The sequence below is a fragment of the Sinocyclocheilus grahami genome, unplaced genomic scaffold (genome assembly GCF_001515645.1).
Source record: "Sinocyclocheilus grahami isolate Dianchi unplaced genomic scaffold, SAMN03320097.WGS_v1.1 scaffold166.1, whole genome shotgun sequence".
NCBI lineage: Eukaryota > Metazoa > Chordata > Actinopteri > Cypriniformes > Cyprinidae > Sinocyclocheilus > Sinocyclocheilus grahami.
This window is the reverse complement of record NW_015505345.1, coordinates 779,257-803,237: the sequence shown is the minus strand read 5'-3', so window position 1 is coordinate 803,237 and position 23,981 is coordinate 779,257. Positions and strand designations below refer to the sequence as shown.

General features: G+C 38.3%; 1 protein-coding gene and 3 non-coding genes across 5 annotated transcripts in view; 2 read left to right on the top strand and 2 right to left on the bottom strand.

The window, feature by feature from the left end:
• The window catches only part of hdlbpa (high density lipoprotein binding protein a), an 18,327-nt gene extending 15,900 nt beyond the window's left edge, over nucleotides 1-2,427 (top strand). For both annotated transcript variants that reach the window (XM_016282766.1, XM_016282767.1), the window contains exons 27-29: nucleotides 825-941; nucleotides 1,033-1,173; nucleotides 1,297-2,427. In XM_016282766.1, coding sequence (XP_016138252.1) covers nucleotides 825-941; nucleotides 1,033-1,173; nucleotides 1,297-1,389 — 351 coding nt within the window. In that variant the 3' untranslated portion in view covers nucleotides 1,390-2,427. The remainder of the gene's footprint in view (nucleotides 1-824; nucleotides 942-1,032; nucleotides 1,174-1,296) is intronic.
• A 1,036-nt stretch (nucleotides 2,428-3,463) lies between these two features.
• Nucleotides 3,464-3,537, bottom strand: trnai-aau (transfer RNA isoleucine (anticodon AAU)). The gene has a single exon. It is a non-coding gene; the product is annotated as a tRNA-Ile (tRNA).
• A 446-nt stretch (nucleotides 3,538-3,983) lies between these two features.
• trnai-aau (transfer RNA isoleucine (anticodon AAU)) lies at nucleotides 3,984-4,057 on the bottom strand. The gene has a single exon. It is a non-coding gene; the product is annotated as a tRNA-Ile (tRNA).
• A 402-nt stretch (nucleotides 4,058-4,459) lies between these two features.
• On the top strand, nucleotides 4,460-4,531 carry trnap-ugg (transfer RNA proline (anticodon UGG)). Its single transcript has one exon. It is a non-coding gene; the product is annotated as a tRNA-Pro (tRNA).
• Nucleotides 4,532-23,981: the final 19,450 nt, after the last annotated feature.

The window sequence follows — 23,981 nt, the reverse complement described above, 5'->3', positions numbered from 1 at the left end:
ATTATATTTATATATTGCGACCAGCTGAGAAAGTTAGTTGCAAAAGAGCGACCAGTGGGAAGAATGAGTCTGGAGCCCTGTATAGGCTATTCGGTACATGAAAAGCAAACTGGTGCTCTTCTGTTTCTTTTGGTGTATGACTCCCCCTCGTTTCGTATAAAAGGCACTAATTGCGGTTAGATCAAATAATCGCGATTAGATGGTTATTTCATTATCACGAGAGGCCTAATACAGTACGACAACCGCACTCGCGTCCATGTTTTAACGCTTGTCACAGCTATGTGAAAATAAGTGTATAATTGTAACCGTTCGTTGCTGGAGATGAGCTGAATGAGAGAGAGGGAGAAATGCAGAGCAGGGGGATGCGAGGAACCGTATTAAGAACCGCTGCTTTTGAACATTGATTTTGAAACTTGTGAATACATTAGAATCGTTAGAAGGCAGAATCGCGATTCATATATGAATAGATTTTTACGTGCACCTCTAGTTTTCTCTTCCCCTTCTCTAAAGCAGCGCAGCATGTCCTCGCCCTCTTTGCTGCCTTTTCCCGAGGGCAGGGTTTATCTGGGTTTGTGATGTCGGGAAGTATTTTGTAGTCCTTACCAGCCGTTTTTGTAGGCATTAAACTGCCAGAATTTTAAAAGACTATCTCCGTTTGCATTGAACTTTCAGTTTCGTAACCTTGCAGATATTGTTTATGCTCAAACAGCAAAATTACACACTAACGTTAAAGTGAAATCGCAATCAACCACCCCTTTAAAAAAAAAAATTCATAAATACATAATTTTAACAACTGTCTGTATAATTTGTTTTACCTTTTTCAGGTTGATGTTCGATTCCCTCAGAGTGGAGCTGCAGATCCCAATTTAGTGACTGTGACTGGCCGTCCAGAACGGGTTGATGAAGCCATTGATCACCTTCTAAACCTGGAGGAGGAATATGTAAGAACATGCTATACTTTGGCAGAAGAAATTAAAATTTAATAATTATTATTAAATTGACAAAAAGGTAATTTTTCGTCTTTGCCCTCAGATGGGTGACATGGTTGAAAATGAAGCCAAAATGGCCTATATGAAGCCTTCTGGTTCCACTGCCTCCAGCATGGAAGAACCACGAGGCCCATCCAAGGGCTTTGTTGTGCGGGAGGCTCCTTGGGCCATTGGCAATGAAAAGGTAAACTAATGCTGTGTGTTCAGTGCCATATACGGTGCTGGAAAATTGTAATCAGTCATGAGTTTTATGCATAATTCTAATAATGTAATTAAACCTGTTGTTGCTTGTTTTTTCTGGTTTTAGGCCCCCGATATGAGCAGTTCTGAGGAATTCCCCAGTTTTGGTGCACCTGTGACTAATGCGAGATCATCTCCATGGGGACCCAAACGTTTTTGAAATGTGTGTCCTTCAATGGTTATGTTGCAACCCCAGGTTCCCCCTTACTATAATCCCTCATTTGACCCATTTGGATGTGGACGGACCGCTTACCCTGACCCCTAATATATCAGCACATTTCCTCTGCTCAAATTACTTCTGCTAATAAGGGTCTTGATGATTATCTCATTGGCCCTTATAAAGGTTCAGTGACCCTTTTACAAGGTTCACCTGAATTGGTATGAAGTGATTCAACATGTTTGCATTTTCAGAGAGAATCACAAATTGAAGGAAAACAAAAGTAGTCCTGGCCATGCTTCAGGTCTGCAACGATCCAGGTTTAATTTTTGATATGATGCCATTAAAAAAAACATTTCATTACAAAGGATATTTCTTGGGTTTATTAAGCTGCTCTGTCTCATAGATGCCTTTGCAATGGGGTTTGGGGAAAAATATACTGTATACCTCTGAAAGATATTGCTACTGGTTGAAGTCTGATTCATTCATAGGAAATGGGTAACCAGCTGTACTTCTGTCTAGTTCCCTAGGGTAGCCGTTTTGTTGCAGACATTTCACTTCTCTTTCCCCATTCCTAATTTCCTAACGCTGGGAAGTGATGCAGCCTTTACAGCTTTCCAACTTAAAGAGGGACTCTTTATTACAGAAGTATTTTCAAACTGCCATTTGCTTTGGACGTCCCAGGGATGTAGAAGTCCCAAGGTTACCAAAGTCTCTAAAACGTACACTAACCTGCTTATCCTTTTTCATTTTGTTTTTGATATTCACAAATCATGTTTATTAAAGCTTATAATATTTGCAAGGATGAAAAAAGACAATTTTGTGCCAATGAAATGTCATGTGTTACTCATTCTTGCTAATGGGTCAGTGTCCAGCCCCTTTTTGTCTTCCAGTTGCTATGCAGGTTGGTCTGAAACCATAGCAATGGCCCTCTTAAAAGCCTTATAAGAATTATGCAAAAATGACAAAGGAAACGATAATGGATAACACTGGAAAATAAACAGTCCAAAAAGCAAAATAAAAATTGAAAATGTATCTGCACTTGTTGTAGCGATACTGATTTCTCACACATTCACAATAACAATTGATAATGTACGATGTGTTTATGGCATAAGTTAGAATTGCTCTCATTGAAGGACCCCATAAGACCGTCTTGACCTTTGAGGGAATGCTGATAGGGTGTTTCTGAAAACTGCAGTTATTTTCAGCTGCAAAATCATGCATGTTAAGGAAATGGACAAGAATGTTTCTCCATATATTAGTAAGTATTTAAACTGACGGTATAGCTCCTGAGCTGGTCAATGAAGCTATTGTTGCCCTATTAAACCAGGGCAGGAATTATACTTTGGCATTAGAAAAAAATAATTTGAAGTTGTGTATTTATTTGCAAAAAGGCAAAAGAGAAGGTAAAATACACTTCAGCTGAGAAAGATATACTCCGTTCAGACCGTCTTGACCTTTGAGGGAATGCTGATAGGGTGTTGGATCTGCAAAATCATGCATGTTAAGGAAATGGACAAGAATGTTTCTCCATATATTAGTAAGTATTTAAACTGACGGTATAGCTCCTGAGCTGGTCAATGAAGCTATTGTTGCCCTATTAAACCAGGGCAGGAATTATACTTTGGCATTAGAAAAAAATAATTTGAAGTTGTGTATTTATTTGCAAAAAGGCAAAAGAGAAGGTAAAATACACTTCAGCTGAGAAAGATATACTCCGTTGTGCATAGCCACAAATTGATTTCAATGTAAAGATGACCTATTAATACTTTGAATCGTTTTTTTTTTTTTTTTTTTATAACCAAGCAAAGAATTTTACATACATTTCTGGATTTAATCTTGTTTTGCATAGATTTTGTATCGGTGCAGAATGTGGTAAATTACTAAATATAAATGCACTTGTTACAAAGTGTATATTGATGGGCAAAAATATTTATAATATAGTTATAGTTAATATTTTATGCCTAGTGACTCCTTTCAATATATATCGACCTTTTAATCGGTTACAAAAAAGAACAGTTTTAATCAATTTGTGTTCTTGTAATAAATTGCAGAAATAAATGACAAAAGTGAAGATTGGCCAGTACGGGGATCGAACCCGCGACCTTGGCGTTATTAGCACCACGCTCTAACCAACTGAGCTAACCGGCCATTCCACTATTTTTATCCAATTAATCAATGAGAAGTAAAACAATGAGTTTAATCCCCGTGTCCCCTGTATGAATGTACACTTACAGTATTTACGCGTATTATACTGTTACAGTGTTTTTATTAAAACATGACAAAAAAACTATTTCTGAAATCGTTTTTTTTTTTTTTTTTTTTATAACCAAGCAAAGAATTTTACATTTCTGGATTTAATCTTGTTTTGCATAGATTTTGTATCGGTGCAGAATGTGGTAAATTACTAAATATAAATGCACTTGTTACAAAGTGTATATTGATGGGCAAAAATATTTATAAGTTATAGTTAATATTTTATGCCTAGTGACTCCTTTCAATATATATCGACCTTTTAATCGGTTACAAAAAAGAACAGTTTTAATCAATTTGTGTTCTTGTAATAAATTGCAGAAATAAATGACAAAAGTGAAGATTGGCCAGTACGGGGATCGAACCCGCGACCTTGGCGTTATTAGCACCACGCTCTAACCAACTGAGCTAACCGGCCATTCCACTATTTTTATCCAATTAATCAATGAGAAGTAAAACAATGAGTTTAATCCCCGTGTCCCCTGTATGAATGTACACTTACAGTATTTACGCGTATTATACTGTTACAGTGTTTTTATTAAAACATGACAAAAAAACTATTTCTGAACTCCTAGACGCATGATACAAATCATTAAAAAATAATGACACAAGAGATTGCTAGTATGGCTCGTTGGTCTAGGGGTATGATTAGAGTTTAATCCCCGTGTCCCCTGTATGAATGTACACTTACAGTATTTACGCGTATTATACTGTTACAGTGTTTTTATTAAAACATGACAAAAAAACTATTTCTGAACTCCTAGACGCATGATACAAATACAAATCATTAAAACATAATGACACAAGAGATTGCTAGTATGGCTCGTTGGTCTAGGGGTATGATTCTCGCTTTGGGTGCGAGAGGTCCCGGGTTCAAATCCCGGACGAGCCCAAGCTTTTTGAAGCGTTTAGGAAGAAACCGAAGGAAGGTTCACGATTTTATTTTAGTGTGCACTTTACGATTAGTCTACAAGAAATAAATTACAATGGTGAGGAATGGGAATGTTTCACGGAATTACATGAAAAAAAAAAACATACGCAAAACACATTAATACAGGTGCGTTGGTGGTATAGTGGTTAGCATAGCTGCCTTCCTTGAACTCGGGTCAACTCCCGGCCAACGCAATGTCTCTCTTGCATCATCTTAGCAGTGGTAATGTATCTTCATACTTTTATGAGCGATATAACTGTCCCACAAAACCACCAGACCTTTAAGAAAATTTAGCTTTTTGCTGAAAGGCGAGTAAATTTTATAGATAAACATAAAAATGTGACGTAAACTTATGGTTATATATATATATATATATTTTTTTAATTATTTTTTTTGCTCCCGGTTGCGTATTTATTAGCAAAAAAATTTAAATTTAGTTATTATAGTGCCTCCTTATGGCCAACTTTCACATAATTTGGTACAAATAATTGTTTCCACATTATTTCTTTTAAAATCCACACCATTTTTGTAATGATAGGCCATTAATATTTAATGTTACAGCTGCTGAAATTTGATCACCACTAATGTTTCCATTATCGTTTAATTCCAATTCTATTACCTGGAAAGTAAGTAAGTAATTTTAGTTGTAGTACTCTATAGGAGCAATTTTGTCGTAAGTTTGAGTGTGTCCTGTGGCCGTGTATGTTTGAACGCTGCACTACGTTCAGGAGATATATTTCAATTCGTCTGCTGTTTTGATCTTCTTTTAGCTTTGCAACACTTCAATTAATCAACATTTGATTTATTTACCTAACTCCCTACCTATAGGTATACCAGAACCATCCCTAGCTAGCTGCTATGTGCAAAAAGTTGTGAAGTTCGGATTAAAAAGGCACAATATGTAAGATTTTTTAAATTAAAATATCCAAAACCTACTAGATCAGTGTTATATATTTTGCTGACTTGTGTACTTACATTATCACTTAACACTTTGAAGGTCTTCCCATCTTTGCTAGTACTTTTTAACGGCTGCTCTCATAGGAGCTTAGAGGCATAATCATGGTACAATTAAGATAATTTCAGAACGACAGCTGGTGGGTAGAGAAGTAATTTTCACACCTCCTAATCGAGGAGGCCTGTCAGATTAAGATAGAGAGGTGATTTGAGGGAAATTGTCTTGGCAAGTCTTAGGAGTGAGGCCCAGGTGGCCGCAGGTATCTGTTCGTCCGTGTCTACTGCTGCCCAGGAGGAAATTTGGTTTTGATTTGCCACACTGGAGAGATCATGGGAGAGCCAGACTTCCTCCACATGTCTGCTGGGATTTGTCAATTTATTACCAGCGTCTTCTGCCCGCCACTACAGCTGGGCTAAACTGAAAGCTGCTTCAACCCCTCAGTTTTCCCTGAGTTTAACCCCTCTTTTAATATATATATATATATATATATAAACCTAACCTAACCTTAAACCTTCCCCTACAGTTACACTTTCAGATAAACATCATTTACTATTTTTAATGATTTAATTAAAAATGTCAAACATTTCAGGTTTTACTATCCTTGTGGGGACATTTGGTCCCCACAATGTAGCATAAACAAACACACACACACAGTCTGGTCAGCTATCCTTGTGGGGACTCTCCATAGGCGTAATGTTTTTTTCTACTGTACAGATCGTATATTCTATTGCCCTACACCTAAACCTACCCCTCACAGGAAACTTTGTGCATTTTTAGATTTTCAAAAAACTTAATTCTGTATGATTTATAAGCTTTTGTACCCGTGGGGACCACAATTTAGGTCCCCACCGTGACATGAGTCTGTGTGTATTCAGGTTTAAGTCCCCACCAGAATAGAAAAACAGGTACACACACGCACATATTTGGATTCCACATTCAGCTGAAAAATTAAATGTGGTATTTTTACACTGATTGATTGATTGATTTTATTTTTATTTTATTTTTTTACAAAAATTGAGGCATTTCTAGAACATTAAGTTATTTATTAGAGCTGGGTTCTTACTGTTATACCTGAATCATTCATTAGAATTATTTAGTAAATGTTTAATTGAAAGGCCGAGCATGTGTTTGGTGTTGCTGCTTAATGTCCACTAGATGGCAGTGTTACCCATACTTCGCCGATAGAGGGGAGACGAGGGCTAGTGTCGTTTTAAACAAACAAAAAAAATCTACTGTGAATATATCAGGGGGAATGTGTTTTTGAAAGTATGTAGATGCATAACCTAAAGACTTATCAACAAAAAAGCTACTGAAAAAGATACAGATCATTGAACACTATGTGGGGTAAGTTGTCACACAGGGAAGCAGCTGTTCATTAACATTAATTTGAGGGAAAAAAACATATTTCTTTGATATCTAGAATATTCAAAAGAAAATCCACCTTCTAAAAATGTGTATTTACTAAACAGTAGTATCAATTTAAATAATAAAATAATTATGGAAAAAAAATGAATGAATTGGAAACTTACAGAAAATGTAATTTAAGGGATAGTTCACCCAAAAATTGAAATTCTGTCATTAATTACTCACCCTCATGTCGTTCCAAACCTGTAAGACCTTCACTCATCTTCGGAATACAAATTAAGATTTATTGATGAAATCCGAGAGCTTTCTGATGATGCAACTCCTCAGATGACCTCAGATGATGCCAACCCTGAAACAACATACAGAACTACCACATTTTGCTATAAGTTTGATTGCATCATATAATAATTGCTGTTAATATTATTCATCGTCTGTTTTATTACGTCTTATATTGATTTTTCCGTACTGCTGGTTCGTCTGGTCAGAGGAGAACTGGCCCCCCGACTGAGCCTGGTTTCTCCCAAGGTTTTTTCTCCATTCTGTCAACGATGGAGTTTTGGTTCCTTGCCGCTGTCGCCTCTGGCTTGCTTAGTTGGGGACACTTAATTTCCAGCGATATCGTTGACTTGATTGCAAAGATATCAGCAAGGTTGCATTACACTGATTAAAAGTGACAGTAAAGGCTTTTACATTTACATTTAATCATTTAGCAGACGCTTTTATCCAAAGCGACTTACAAATGAGGACAATAGAAGCAATCAGACCAACAAAAGACAACAAAATGTAAGTGCTGTGACAAGTCCCGGTTAGTCTAACACAATACACACAGCGAGGTTTATTTGGTTTTATAATAAATAAAAAGAATAAAAAGTAGATAGAATAGAATAGAGAAGAGCTAGTGTTAGAGTGCAAAGTTATTATTTTTTATGTAAAAATAGAGAATGTTAGTGTGTGTTTTTTTTATGAATAAAAAGAAAATGAGTAGATGGAATAGAAATAGAATAGAGAGTGTTAGTAATTAAAGGTTAATGTTTTTAATAAATAAAGAGAAAACAAGTAGATAGAACAGAAATAGAATAGAGTGTTAGTGGGTCAAAAAAATCTAATAAACGCTGTTCTTTTGAACTCTTCATTCAACAAAGAATCCTAACGAAAAATCATGTATTGCAGTTTCCACAAAAATATTAGACAGTGCAACTGTTTTTAACATTAATAATAGTAAGAAATGTTTCTTGAGTACCAATCAGATTTGATTTCTGACACCGAAGACTGGAGTAATGCCTGTTGAAAATTCAACTTTGCCATCACAGGAATAAGTTACATTTTAGAATATATTTTATAGTATTCAGTGTCTCAATATTATAGTTTTTAGTGTATTTTGGTCAAATAACTTTAAATAAAATTTTTTTTTAAATCTTACCAAGCTTTTAGCTTTAGTACATTATTGTACATTACATTATTAATATTTAAAACACATAATTGTACTTAAAGGGTTAGTTCACCCAAAAATGAAAATTCTGTCATTAATTACTCACCCTCATGTCGTTCCAAACCTGTAAGACCTTCACTCATCTTCGGAATACAAATTAAAATTTATTGATGAAATCCGAGAGCTTTCTGATGATGCAACTCCTCAGATGATGCCAACCCTGAAACAACATACAGAACTACCACATTTTGCTATAAGTTTGATTGCATCATATAATAATTGCTGTTAATATTATTCATCGTCTGTTTTATTACGTCTTATATTGATTTTTCCGTTCTGCTGGTTCGTCTGGTCAGAGGAGCACTGGCCCCCCGACTGAGCCTGGTTTCTCCCAAGGTTTTTTCTCCATTCTGTCACCGATGGAGTTTTGGTTCCTTGCCGCTGTCGCCTCTGGCTTGCTTAGTTGGGGACACTTCATTTCCAGCGTTATCGTTGACATGATTGCAAAGATATTATTTAAACTGAGCTGGATGTTGGCATCACTGAATTCAATGATGAACTTGACAAGTTACACAAAAAAGTTGCAGACGATTTTATTGCGCGATTATGAAATCAAAGAAATTGTTCGCGATAATGACATCTGTTTGCATAGCTTCTCAGTGAACTACGGCTCTGTGAAGTAAATGCTGCTCCATCTGAAAGCATGTGAAAATACCACATTTAATAACATATTTTTACTCCAAACTCACTTCATAAAGTCAGTCGAGTGTTTGAAATAAATCCTTCTGTGAGATGATGTGGCTTCTTACACAGGATAAGGCACGCAACATATTTCATAGTATTTAAGCAGTGATAAAGGCATTGCATTATAAATATACTTTATTTTAATTAAAATTATAATAATAAGAACTCCGATAAAGCTTATATTGCCGTAGTCGTGTGTTTATTAGTCACGTTGAATCAATGAAAGCAGTTGAATCTTCTGTTTACTCAGCTGCAGCGATAGACATTTTCTGGGTTTTCTTCTGCGAGGCGTATTTGGAGTTTCAGCGCGAGAGCGGCCTCTGGCCTTTGGATGGAGATTTACTGCTGATCACAGAACTGTGCTTCACTGAAAGATACGCATGACAATCGCAGCTTCTGTCGAATCGCGATCTCGATTCCATTTCGATTTATCATGCAGCCCTATTTCTGACCCTCCCACAGACAGCAACACAACTACCATGTTCAAGGCCCAGAAAGGTAGTGAGGACGTCATTAAAATAGCCCATGTGACATCAGTGGTTCAACCTTAATTTTATGAAGCTACGAGAATACTTTTTGTGTGCAAAGAAAACAAAAACACATTTATTCAACAATTTCTTCTTTGAAGATGAACAAAGGTCTTACAGGTTTGGAACAACATGAGGGTGAGCAATTGATGACAGCATTTTCATTTTTGGATGAACTATCCCTTTAACATTTTGACAGAAGTAGCAAATTAAGAAATAGCAGGTAATAAAATTATTAATATTTAGCATATTTGCTTATATTATTAATTAATACAAATTAATATATATTGCAACATATAAAACACCATAATATTATAAAATACTGTATGAAATATGAAATTCAAGTTATAAGCTTCTTTAAATAGTTTACCCATACATTAATATGCTTATGGGAGAATTTTTTTTTCTTTTGGAGGACAGAATTTACACAAATTATTCTAATTTAAGCCAGTTAACCAGCCAGTGACAGCTAGTCTTGTTCTTATTCTCTATCTTTTGTCTGCTCATTATTACAGAAAGTATTTGATAACAGTTTGCATTTTTCAAAATCTTAATGCATTTCATTTGAGTTTGACACATGGGGCAATAGTGAAGAAAAATGTTATTTACTTAGCATATATCTTTTTATTGTAACAGTCTTCATAATATTGCAGGTCATAGTAGAATATGCTGTCCTAATTATGTGAATTGCTTTGAATGGCCAACAACAATGAAGACGGCGACCATTAGCGGATGGTTTCCGACCACTCGGGTAAAGCATGATCCGCACAGTCAATAACAAACACCGCCGTTACGTCTCCAATGTCTGAATGTACTGAGAGCAATCAAGAGAGAGAGAGACGACCTATTCAGAAATGAGTGACTCCTCGGGGGCAGTATGAAAATATGAAGTACTCTGACTGAGCTCTAGAAAAGGATTAATCATTTTAAATGCCACTGAAATTAAAAGGCCCCGAACAATAATTACTTCTGCTTGCTGTTGCCACCCACGCTTCCCATGACTTAACCTGTGGTCAAAGGGAGCAGAAGGATGTGTACAACCAATCAGTGAAGCCGATGCCTCAGCTCTGTTCTTTTCTTTCTCGTGCGCTCTGTTCTTTCCTTACGCTTTTTAATTGATATTCCGGGTGCTTTTCATCAAAGTCCTCCTGGGTTCAACCTTTCAGAAGCAAAACTTGACAGTGATATTTCAATCGAAATCATGCCAGAGGTAACAGCTCTACTCCAGTGTTTTTGAAATACTTGCCTTCGGTTGTAGAGAGTGAGCTTTTTCAGATTAGCGGTCAACTGATCATTTTTTTGAGTGATGTTATTTTACATCCTGAATATGTGGATACACCAACACACTCTATAATCAGAATTTGTAAAAATGTTACATTTTAGTGAATTGGAGGCTAATTTGTAATATATCATTTGTATATTTTTGTACAATCTGCTTTAGAGATGGAACTTCATGCTGACATTAATTAATTAATGAACTCCTTCATTCATTCATTTATTTGTTTTCCTAAAAAAAAAGCATGGCTGTATCCCAAATCACATATTTTCCTACTAAATAGTAGGTGAAAAACAGGATGTAAAAAGAGGATTATGCCCAAATTCACAGTATTCTTAGAACAGTAGGCGAACAGTTTCCATATGACCTATCTCTGTTGAGATTCTGAAGTCTGCATTTGATGGACACTGTACTATCCCATGAGGCCACGGGACAGGATTTGTAAAGTGGCAATGAAGCAACATAAATGATGCTGGTATGTCTGATAACATGACAAATGTAGTATGTCCGGATTACATTCATACTAGAAACATTCAAACATACTTATAGTATTTGATGGTTGCCAAGTAATGGCTTACAGTTTCCATACAGATTCATACAAAATCACCACCTCGTAAAATAGTTAGGTTTTCTCATCAGACTGGGTTGGATACACCCTCTCTTCTCTTTATTAAACATGTGACGTTTGTCTTTATTGTCAGAGCCCTTAACACGTTCTGTCACGTTAATGATGGATTCATATGTTGTTGTTTTTGTGTGTGTATGTTGTATGGTAAGAGGTCAGTGTATTTGAGATGATTGTTTTTTATTTTCTTATCTGTGTTTGAGTGTGTGTTGTTAGACAGTGAGTAATGTTTTTTATTGCAAGCGCTTTGGTTCTGGCGCGTCTTGCTTCACTGAGCTGTGACACAGGGGTGCCATTCAGATCCAAAGCATGTGATGAGACTGTAAACACACTGTTGTCTTTGCATTGTACCTTTTCCTTCCAAATATTTCTGGATGAAGGGCACTCAAATAGTTTTTCAATGGGATTCATACTTATACCACAATGTTGTTCTCACTAGGGGGCCTAAGCAAACTTCCATGGGGGCATCAAGATTACAGAATGAGCATTAAATAAGCATCAAATTCTTTCCAGTTAATCACGAACCACTGAAAAGTCAAGGGGCCTTTGAATATTGTTATGTACAATGGGGGAAGCCTTGGAGTCAAAAAGGTTGAGAACCACTGGTCTACAAGTTAATCAGCAAAACGACATTTGCATAAACAACTTTTTTGCTTCTATTTGAGGATCGATGCTACACGATTAGTCTACTTTTGCTTACAGTGAATGTGTAGGATCAAAAACTGTGTAGGCTGTTGGAAATGAAGTTAATATTCTGAAGCACTTAATGCACCAGAAAATTTGCTAAAAATAATTTTAGGTGGACATATTCTAAATCATGTTTTGGCCTTTGACTAAAAAACAAACAAAAAACAAAGTTAATAGGTAGGTAAAGCAAAGGAAACAAATTCACATAGTAAGACATAATTTTGCAATTGCAAGAGAGAAAATCAGAATGAGTTTATTAAGCTGAAGCAAAAACAAGCTTCTACAGTAATTGCAAAAAAATAAATAAAAAATAACTGTTAAGCATGGACTGCATGGTTACATTTTAATAAATAAAATATAAATTCTTCAAATAAATTGTATTAATGTGTATCTGAAATAATGAGCTGGTCAGTTTGTAGAACGTCTATGTACCAACTAATTAATAAACATTTGGGTTTCTTATACCATTTTGCTTGTGTTTAGGTTTTGCTAGTTAGCATTTTCTGGTTGATGCCATTTTTGGTTAACATTTCAAGATCATTGCTATCTGCTTAGCTTAACATCAATTGAAATTACACCTTTCAATGAAAATGAAAAACGTTTATTTGCTGTAAACAGAATTTTACATTTCAAAACATTTGTAACCAATCCAACACGGTTGTTGAACATTAGTAGTCAATCCACCAAGATAATTTGTGAGTGTTTTTGGCCAAATGACCATCAATTAGGTTACAAATGAACATAAAAAGTTTATTAAAATTTCTGACTGTCGGTAATGACCTCTCTGGGAAGTATACTGCCCAATGTCATGTCTCTTCCCCATCATTTTTGTTAATGATAACTGTAAACCTAAAAGCAGCCATGCCGCCTGTGTTCACTCTCTTGCTCAGAGATAGCACATATAAGAGGTGATTCCCCATAGTCCGGCTCTGAGATCCATGGTAAACGGTTGTGAAATGGTGGGAGAAAAGGGGATTTGGTGAGACGGTCCAGCACAATGACATTGTCTGGACTACAGCCCTTCAACTCGCCTGACTTCAGTGAAAAGCCCCTTCAGTATTTCCTGTCAAACAGAGCATTTTTTTCCTTTACTTCTCCTTAAGTGTCTAGACAGTGGTTTTCTTGCTTCGTTGGTTCTCTTGGACAGGGGCCAAATCTCCTCTCTTGAAGGCGATAAGAAAGCTGTGTTATCAGGGCCTCAGAAGGGAGAACCAAGCCCAAGCGCGTGTCACTCAGGTGGGTTGTGTGATGATTTGAGGTTTTTGTGTGTGGCCTTGACCAGGTCTTAAGGAGGCTGCAAAGCCTGTGTCTTTTCATTTAAAGGTAGCATCTAGGGCTCCAGTCACGTGCGTTGGGGACTGGCGTTGCAATATAATGAACGTAATGAAGACATTTTAAAAAGTATAAATGGGTTAGCTTTCCAAAAAGTGAAAATTCTGTCATCATTTACTCAACCACATATCATTCCAAACCCATAATTTCTATTAATTTTCTGGACAAAACTTAAGACTTTTAAATATTATCTCATCATTTTTGTCCATCCATTGGAAGTCCATACAATCAAAACTTTCACACATTAAAAAGTGATGTGTGACATGAATTGAGCAGTTTAACCCAAGTGACTTAAAGGGAAAGTTAACCCCAAAATGAAAAGTACCCCATAATTTACTCACTCTGAAGACATCCTATGTGTATATGACTTTCTTCTTTCAGACTAATACAATCGGAGTATACACTGAAAAGAGGATTACTTTTGTTTTTGAAGGGAATGGGCCCTGATCTACCTAAATGCATCTATGTTCACGTGAATCATTCGTGATCTAGCTTCACCTCCAGAAGAAGTGAGTATAAGGTGTTTTTATGAATCTTTGCAAATCGCCTTTCCTTATAATGTGGTAGTTAGCAAGTTCTTTGGCTAAATGTGGCTAAAGTTTACATTCTCATGAGTAAAGTTGATATTCTTATAAAGTTTACATTCTCGTCACCTCACGGGAGAGAGGGGCAGGCCGGCAGGGTGAGCAGAGCTCATTAGCATTTAAAGGGACATGCACTGAAACGGGTCGATATGAACAGAGCTGTTTTTGACAGGGTGAAAAAGAGTGTTGTTTTACAGTAACAAAAGTGCATCTAGTTAGCAAGTTCTTTGGCTAAATGTGGCTAAAGTTTACATTCTCATGAGTTTATGCGGCTAAATTTTACATTCTCATGAGTAAAGTTGATATTCTTATAAAGTTTACATTCTCGTCACCTCACGGGAGAGAGGGGCAGGCCGGCAGGGGGAGCAGAGCTCATTAGCATTTAAAGGGACATGCACTGAAACGGGTCGATATGAACAGAGCTGTTTTTGACAGGGTGAAAAAGAGTGTTGTTTTACAGTAACAAAAGTGCATCCAACCATCATAAAAAGTGCTCCTCACGGCTCACGCCTTATGAAGCGAATCGATGCATTGATGCATCTCTAGCTTCCACTAACTGTAAATCACATATGAACAGAGCTGTTTTTGACAGGGTGAAAAAGAGTGTTGTTTTACAGTAACAAAAGTGCATCCAACCATCATAAAAAGTGCTCCTCACGGCTCAGGCCTTATGAAGCGAATCGATGCATTGATGCATCTCTAGCTTCCACTAACTGTAATACGTGTGATCACGAGAGAGTGGCATTCCAGTGGATGTTGGACAACCCCACAGTAAAGGAAGTGACTGTTGGATTCCATTTCCTGGAATATAATGAGCTGTTCAATTTGCAGAATGTAAGATATAGTATACATCCTCACGGGAGAGAGGGGCAGGCCGGCAGGGTGAGCAGAGCTCATTAACATTTAAAGGGACATGCACTGAAACGGGTCGATATGAACAGAGCTGTTTTTGACAGGGTGAAAAAGAGTGTTGTTTTACAGTAACAAAAGTGCATCCAACCATCATAAAAAGTGCTCCTCACGGCTCACGCCTTATGAAGCGAATCGATGCATTGATGCATCTCTAGCTTCCACTAACTGTAAATCACGAGAGAGTGGCATTCCAGTGGATGTTGGACAACCCCACAGTAAAGGAAGTGACTGTTGGATTCCATTTCCTGGAATATAATGAGCTGTTCAATTTGCAGAATGTAAGATATAGTATACATTTAACAACCAATGTTACAGAAAGTAAACTTTAGCCTCTGCTGGTAGATGTTTTAGCCCTTCTGCATGAAAGCCTTTTTATTAGTATCGGCTAGGCATGGGACGATTGCCGGTTTCAAGGTATACCGCGATTTGAAAATGTCACGGTTTCTAATATTTTCTGTTATACCATTCCTGCGTTATGCGCTGTTTATTGTCTCCTCAAAGACTGAAAGTGTAGGAATCCCTCAGGTTGAGTGCAGTGTGGAGAGTAACATGACCCCTCCTCCTCCTGTTGGTGCGAGCGAGCGGTCAGTCACGTGATTTGAAAATGTCACGGTTTCTAATATTTTCTGTTATACCATTCCTGCGTTATGCGCTGTTTATTGTCTCCTCAAAGACTGAAAGTGTAGGAATCCCTCAGGTTGAGTGCAGTGTGGAGAGTAACATGACCCCTCCTCCTCCTGTTGGTGCGAGCGAGCGGTCAGTCACGTGTGTGTAGGACGGCTGAACTTAAGGAGCTTCCCCTGGAACTTACGCGATCGGCAACCGGCCGTTTTTTTGTCTTATTGCAAGCAACTCGTCTCTGTTCTGGACTTGCACAAACTGTGTTGCAATGCAATCGTTTTCCAAAATGTCATTTATGTGAAAATATGAAGTCTGTAAATGCCAGTTAACACAGGCCAGAGATGTTGAAGACGGACGCACAGAGAAAAATACTGTAGCAGGCGGTAACCAAGGAAACACTGTATCTGGTGTTTGAGAAGCGCCTCCTGCTGTCAGAGAGTGAATCTGCATCTCATTCAGAGCATCTGCTGTTTGCTATACGTTCAGGCATGTAGTATAATTTCACAAAGCTAGTCAGAACAGAACATTCTGTTTTTGCTTAAAATTGGGTTATTATTAAATCAAATTATGTATATGAAATTATATAATTAAATGATATGAAATTTATAAATGATATGTATATGAATTATATAACTAAAATTAAATAACTGTAATTACAGATTTAGGTTAAATAAAGATGTCAGTCTTTATTTTTCTGCTTTTTAGGAAACAAATCAAAGAAAAATAAACAAATTCTGCTGTTCCTAATATTCTGTATGTTGCTCAAAAACTAAATATATTGTGTTCAGTGAAAAATAACTAATAATAATAATTAAAAAATAACACATTTTCACGAGTTCACACTATCGTATAATTAAATAAAGGTTATGCGTATTTGGCGTGCTGTCCGGGGAGAGGGGTCCGCGCTCGGTGTCCAGCCCGGCCCAAAAGCGCCCCCCCACTCTCAAATATAAGTTTATTAAAAACACAACATTTTGAGAGTTTTGTTTATTGACAGTGAAGTGTCATGCAAAGGCAGGATCAAGGAGGTCTGAACTGCCTAGAGAATGTTAGCATATCCATCTTAGGGGTTGTTCACATGTCGCGCCTAAAAACGCGTGGAAAATGCTAGGCGTGCCGCTCTCTGCTTTTTTCCAAAGCGTTCGGGCGCTTGCGCTCCATAGGCGTCTGCCGTTTCTAAGCAACCATGACCTGCACTCTCCATAAAGACGTGGAAGTTTCAGCAAAGGATAAATGGATTTGCAGCACTAAAAACCGCTTGCAGTAGCTCTGCTACTAAATTTATTTAAAAATGGCTATCCCTGTACAGCTATGATCAGCTGTTCCTTCATCTTGGCTGAGCTTTCAATGTTGTTACGGGAAAAGATTAAGTTGATTGGCTGGCTGTTGTCACATGACCCGCGGTGCACTTGCGGCATTCTGAAATGTTGAAATGATTTTATCTCGATGTGGTGCGGCGGCGCCTGGAAAAAATTTGCGCGTCGCAACCGCTCCGCTTCCATTATGAGCGCGCCTGCTGTGCGTCTACATTTGAAACAACGAACTTGAACGTGCAAAAGACACGATATGTGAACTGCCGCTTAGACAGCTGACCTTTAGAAGTATCCAATCGGAAAATGACAATGCTGACAGACTCACAGTCCCAATCAAGCCCTTCATTTGCTGAAAACAGAAAAATAATCAATTTCATGCTACAAAATCAGGCATTGTAAAAAGTTCAATAAATGATGAAAAATTTTAATTTCATCAGTCAGATTACACGGCTAGTCTTAAATGTCTGCCAATGGAGAAAAATGGTGTAATTGCATCATCTACCAGCAGGGGAGGGGCTAACTGGACCATGCTTACCAGCCAAACCTTGACCCCTTGGCAGGGTGCGAACTACGGGGGAGCTAGGGGGAGCTCGGCTCCCCTTAATAAGACATGGGCTCCCCTGAAAACGTGATTTGTGAAATTTTGGGGGGTCTCAAAAAATATTGACAATGTGTTATTTTGACATGCAATTTCAGTTTTGTGTAATGTGATCATCGTGGATTATTATGTGTAAAATTGCAAAAATATCGGGCGCTGCAGTGCAAATTCCACTCATGTTTAGTGCATGTTAACTCAAAGATTCTTAGAAAAAATATAAACATTGGACTCTGTGGTCGATTCTGTGTTAAGGTAAGGCATGTTATTTGCAATTATGTGTTGTGGCTGGGGTGTTATAGGTCTGCGTGACTCTCGATGTCTTAGGCCTAATTGAATGGAGGAATTATGGGATCCTTCTGTAGCCTGACGACGAGTAAGTTAACTTTACGTTAACCGTTGTTCATGTGAACTCAAAGACAGCATGATGCTTTGTATATAGACTATTTGTGGGTGGCTGTTTGTTGTTTCACCTATCAATTTGTGTCGATAAACTATAATAGGGTAAATCCTGTATAGTGAAAATATACAGGATATTTGAGGCACGCGCAAGCGCACAAACCAACCTCCCCGTTATAAAAAACAAAACAAGTGGGCTCCCCCAAAGTCCACGGTATAGTTCGAACACTGCCCCTTGGGCAGAATAGTTGGTAATCAAGAGCTCCTCCACCAGTTTTCAGAAATTAATTTCTGTGGTACTTGAAGTATAAAATATAAATTTTCTGGAATGTTAACATATCATTTGTGCAATATCATAAGTTACTGCTTAATGTACTTTGTGTGACATTTGTGTTGCTAGAAGATGTGACTGAAAGAAATGACCTGAAAATTTCCGGTCATGGAACTGACAGTATAGGCTTTTATGAGGGTTTGTGTGGGTGGGATCTCTTACATTATTTCTCAGAGTGATTTTTGTTCAGTATTACCCAAGTCCAAGTTCAGCGTGTGAGGTAAAAAGGTATCAGCAGAATGGACAGAGAACTACAAAACAGCAGAGCAAAGAATATGTGACGAGTCACAAAGCTGCTCTCACCTCATGGCCATTCTAATAAGGTGTATGAGAGATTGAGGTCACCCAAAGAGGTCTGAAGGTACCTATATTCCCTTGACACAGGCCGTGAGGGTAATACATCACCCATTCATGCAATTCACGGCTTTATGTCCATCTTCGGCAGATATTGTGTGTTTTGAAAAAGTCTGAGGTCCCTGAAGTAAAAATCAATCCGTGAATTGTGCGCCGTCCCTTGTTTGAAGTCTATTGTGGCTTAATTCCCCAGCCAGGTAACACAAGAATGCCCTCTTTCTTCTGGGCATAGTTGATCCACAATATTGGCTACTGGTCCTTAATTCCTCTCTATGCAAGGTAACTCTCCAGCTCCAAGTCATTCAGACTCCTTTCTCTCCATCTTGAAAGGACAGCCTGTGTTGTGAAACGAAAAGGATTCAATAGATGTGAATGATTTATTCAAGGGAAAGCATCAAGACTTTGGTATGAGAAGCAAAGCGCTATTCTTTCTTGAAGGACACACGTTCGTTTGCAGCAGCACAATGGGAGCATATTCTATGCCAGTTTCAATCTGTTCCCATTTTTTCCCTTCATCTTTTTTCACATACAAATGAATTGATAAGAGGCAGTTTTAGCAGAGAAAAGTTTTGCCCAAGATATTTTATGCAACAAGTCAAATTAGATTGGCCAAAATTTCATTACCATCACACAATAGAGTTATTTTCACTGGTTATTCAAAGTATACCAGAGCAAGCTAGCAATTGTAAAGCGTGTTTTCATGTTCGAAGTGTCAGAGGAAGCTGTCGGCTCCACTGTAGGTTAAGGCTGCGATGGACACGTTTTCATTTTTGCTGTTGTGCTTTTTTTATAATTAAGGTGAAATATATTTTTTATGTCTGTTCATTTATGACCGTTCTTCAGAATTCAGGCATATCAGTGGATATTCATTACTTTTTGTAAATGCATTTGCATAGCATGTCGATGTTTCATCTCACCTCATCTTTAATCTTCCTCACTCTCTTGAAAAGCCCATTTTGCGGGCCGATTTCTTTCGCTTTGACCTTCTAGCATAAATTCTTTAGCTTGGGTTGTTCACCGTTCGAGATGCCCTGGGAGTAACACTGCAATCAGGATTTTGTACACTTTTAGGCACCCGATAACTGACCGACAGTTCCATTCTTCCTCATGACCTTTTGGCAACATGATTGCTTGTGCATGTTAAAACAAGAAAATATGGGTAACATTTCAAATGATTCAATTATACAAGCTGTTGAAATGCTCCACTTCCAACCTCAAAGTGTTCCAGTCCAAACACATCTTCTGACCTCTACCCAAAAATCTCCAATGAAACACCACTTTAGTCTCCACCATCTTGGAAATTACACTTTTCATTGGGGTTGACTGATCTGCAGTGTACCACAAGGGTACATAATACTACTCCAAGGTAATAATATGCATATTTTAGGGGTATATAAGGTACAATGATGTACCTTTAATGGTACTGCCCCAGTGTCAAGCAGTTTTACCGCATAAAGCAGGGGTTCTCAACTCTTACAATTGCTAGAAAGTTACAAACAGGTGAGTTTGATCAAGGTTGGAGCTAAACTCTGTAGGAATGTGAACATTGAGGGCCAGAGATGAGAACCCCTGCTGTAAACATACAATTTTGCACTTTTTTATTCTTAGAGTGTAGGGTCAAATGATCCTTGATTATTGTACTTTTTTGGCTCCACAGTGTACTTGTGGAGGTCCATTTTGTGCAGAGTTGGAACTAAACTACAGCAGAAAAAGGAATGCTTTTTTTCACGGTGTGATGAACTCCAACGCACAAATTACAATGGCTATTTGCTTGTGGATCAGTGTTTTCACCCTGTTGGTATTTTTTGGGGTATTAAGTACACTGATGAATTTGCCTGATAAAACAGCAACACACACATGAACAACAAAAAACGAAACAAAAAAATGACTGTATTTTTATTAACTAACATTAACACGGATTAATAAATAGTGTAATAAGTGCATTGTTCCACGTTTGTCTTCTTGTTGTTGTGTTGGGTTTGTATACAGCGCACAAGGTTTATGTGCATGCTCCAGGTCTTCTTCTCAGCTTTTAGTGTATCTATGTGGCAGAATTACAGTGCCACATATTGGTCTGTCGTGTGTATGCATATTTCTTGAGACAATGCCGTGTTTACGGAATTTTTTTTTAGAACGAGGGAAAAAAAAGATTGGATAGGGAAAGCTCTGGGCCCGGTTGTTAGGGAAAAACACAGGATGTCGGGGAAGAAACAACAGGATTCAGAAGGGAACAAACACAGGCTTAACCCGACCAAGCGTGTAAGGAAGCTTGAGCCGCACTGCCACTAGACTCAGAACCTTTGTGATGCGGTATGGCCCAATGAACCTGGGTGCCAGCTTACGAGAAGGCACCCAGAGAGGCAGGTCCCTGGTGGAAAGCCATACTTTCTGACCACACACGTACTGAGGAGCAGGAGTCCTGTGACGATCAGCCGCTGCTTTGGTCCGTCTGGAAGCCTGGGCCAAGACCTCCTTAGCCCTCCTCCAGGTGCGGCGACACCGACGGACGAAGGCTAAGGCAGATGGGACCGCAGCTTCGGGTTCCTGAGCAGGGAAAAGAGGGGGTTGATAACCCATGGAGCATTGAAAGGGAGACATACCCGTGGACGCTACAGGAAGGGAATTGTGGGAATATTCGACCCACGGTAGCTGTTGACTCCAGGAGCTTGGACTATGTGATGCCAGACAGCGGAGAGCTCTCTCGAGATCCTGGTTGGCTCGCTCGGACTGCCCATTGGTCTGAGGGTGAAAACCTGAAGACAGACTCGTCGAGGCCCCGATCGGTCTACAGAACTCCTTCCAAAACTGGGAGACAAATTGTGGTCCTCTGTCAGAGACCACATCCACCGGAAGACGACCATGCTTTTTGGATGCCATTTGAGCCCATATAGCCTAGATTCACGCGGCTTTGTTCTGGTTTGCCGGTTGGTCCCGAATTTCCACAAATTCAATAATATTTAGGCATTGTTTCTTTTCCTAAATCCTCACCGTCTAACCCTCTAATTTCGCAGGTTTATTTTATTGTCATTCACTTTTTATCACTGTTTTCGCATCTAAGGGAAATTAAAGATTTCATGGCCATGAATTAAGAATTCGTTCGATTTATTAATTTGTACCCTCATTTTAGTTAAATCATGGGTTATTTAAGGAACTAAATTAATTAAACATGGACAGTGGCCACAAATGAATAAGTCGTAGGAATGAATTAACAAGTTGTAGAAATTAATAGCCTATCTGTCCTGTGTCCCACAGCCCTGCAAAGCGCAGAGCCCGATATGAAAGAATTATCTTGGGAAATGACTTGGTTACTACATTTCTATTGCTTTCCATGTTGAAGAACTTTGTGTTGTTTCTATTTTAATGTATTTTTTAAGTTTAAATCACATTAAAAGCTTAATTTGTACATTATGAATGAATGATGACGCATTTATATACCGTCAACATCACTCACAGCCGCTCGCACATGTTTTGTGCATGAGCCTCCCGCAGCCCAAAATAAAACGGCTTAATCGACCATCGATAGCTTTAATCGATTGCATCTCTTATCGCCAATTAATTGATCATCGATTAATCGTCGACATCCCTAGTAATAACTATAGCAACCGCGGCGCCCATTGCCGTATGTTGCCAGGAACTACCGTAAAACGCTTCGTATAAACACTTAGGTAAGGATGACAGTTAAGATGTTTGTTGCAACGCTCTTAAAGAAATCCCTTACCTTAGGGATTTTTCCCCCCTCAGGAATACCCCTAAGTCAAATTACTTAAGGACTTTCATGCAACCGGGCCCTGGCTTTTTGTGGATGAGCCCTTAGATGTGCAGTGCTGAAGGTACTCCAGGACCATGTTTGGGAATGACTGTTTTAAACTTTCATAGCAATAAATGGGCTGCTTCCGAAATCACATACTCTCCTAAGTAGGTACTTTTTTGAATAAGTAATTACTTTGAGACCACAAAAGTAAAGTGTCCATCTTATGCACACTTCAGAATCACGCCTGATGTAGTAGGTCATCCGGGTACTTTTTGCCTACTCTTGTATGACTACTGTGAATTTGGACACATTTTGTCACATACTATTTTTCGCCTATCATTTATGGCGCTTTTCCACTGTGTGGTACGACTCGGCTCGGCATGGCTCAGTACGGCACGGTTCAGCTCGGCACGGTTTGCGTTTCCACTGCAGTTCAGTACTGCTTTAGAGTGGGCGGGATTATTCACATGTCGTTATAGTTGCGCCGCCTCTACTACCACGACTCCTAAAAAAAACTTTTTCATTCCGTGTTGCCCTATCAAGCTCTCGCTGGATCCGCTCCTCTGCTATCAACGAGAGTAATGTCTGTTCTTCCACAACAGACAACAAAACTTTTTGGTTGTTAAAAAAAGGTGTGCTCGTTCAAAACAGTTGCGTTCGATCCTTCGCAGGGTGTGCTGATTTAAATTTAGCGGTTCTTTTGTGTCGCAAGTTCAGTGACGCAGGTAGTAACGATTCTCTCCGGCCAATCTGTGATCAGCAGAGTTTACACTTACCGTACCGAGCCGTACCGTCCCATGCAGTGGAAAAGCGCCAAAAGTATGCGATTTTGGATGTAGCCAATGTCTTTCTTCAGCTATGGCAGGGGTGTCCAATCCTGCTCCTGATGAGCCACTATCCTGCAGAGTTTAGCTCCAATCCTAATTAAACGCACCTGAACAAGCTAATCAAGGTCTTCAGGATTACTAAAAACGTCTGGGCTAGTGTGTTATAAAAGGTTGGAGCTGAACTCATCAGGACATTAGCCCGCAGGAACAGGATAGGACAACCCTCAGCTATGGGCACATTTGGAATATAAAATCTCCTGAAACACTAGTCTATTTAATTTGTCTACTAACAATGTCCAACGGTATATGTAATATAATTATTATTTGCCCCTGAAAGTAATTGTTAAAGTAATATGAAAATAGTTTGTTTTTCACATTTTGTTTAAATTATCATAGTACAGTAACTCCTAATTTTATGTTGGATTTTCAATGTTTGAAAGTCTGGTACTGAGACAAGAGTAAAAAAGTGTATTTATGAAAAGCATTTAGTAAAGTAAAGAATAAATATAAGTAAATGTTAAAAGTTAATCCATTAGTTTTAATAAAAACCACATTGAAAAAAACACCCATATATTGTATAATATCTCAAGATCTTTTATACCGTTTCCTCTGATATGATGCTATCAGTTTGATGCATAATGCTTTTTTCACTATTTGGTTGTTCTCTTTCGCTCTTAAATCTCTGAGCAGACCCTGCTTCTTTAGAACAAATATAGTTCCTTCAGGGGTTAAGCTGTAGAGAGCACTCCAAAGATCATTATTCGGGTCCCCATTGAGCACACCT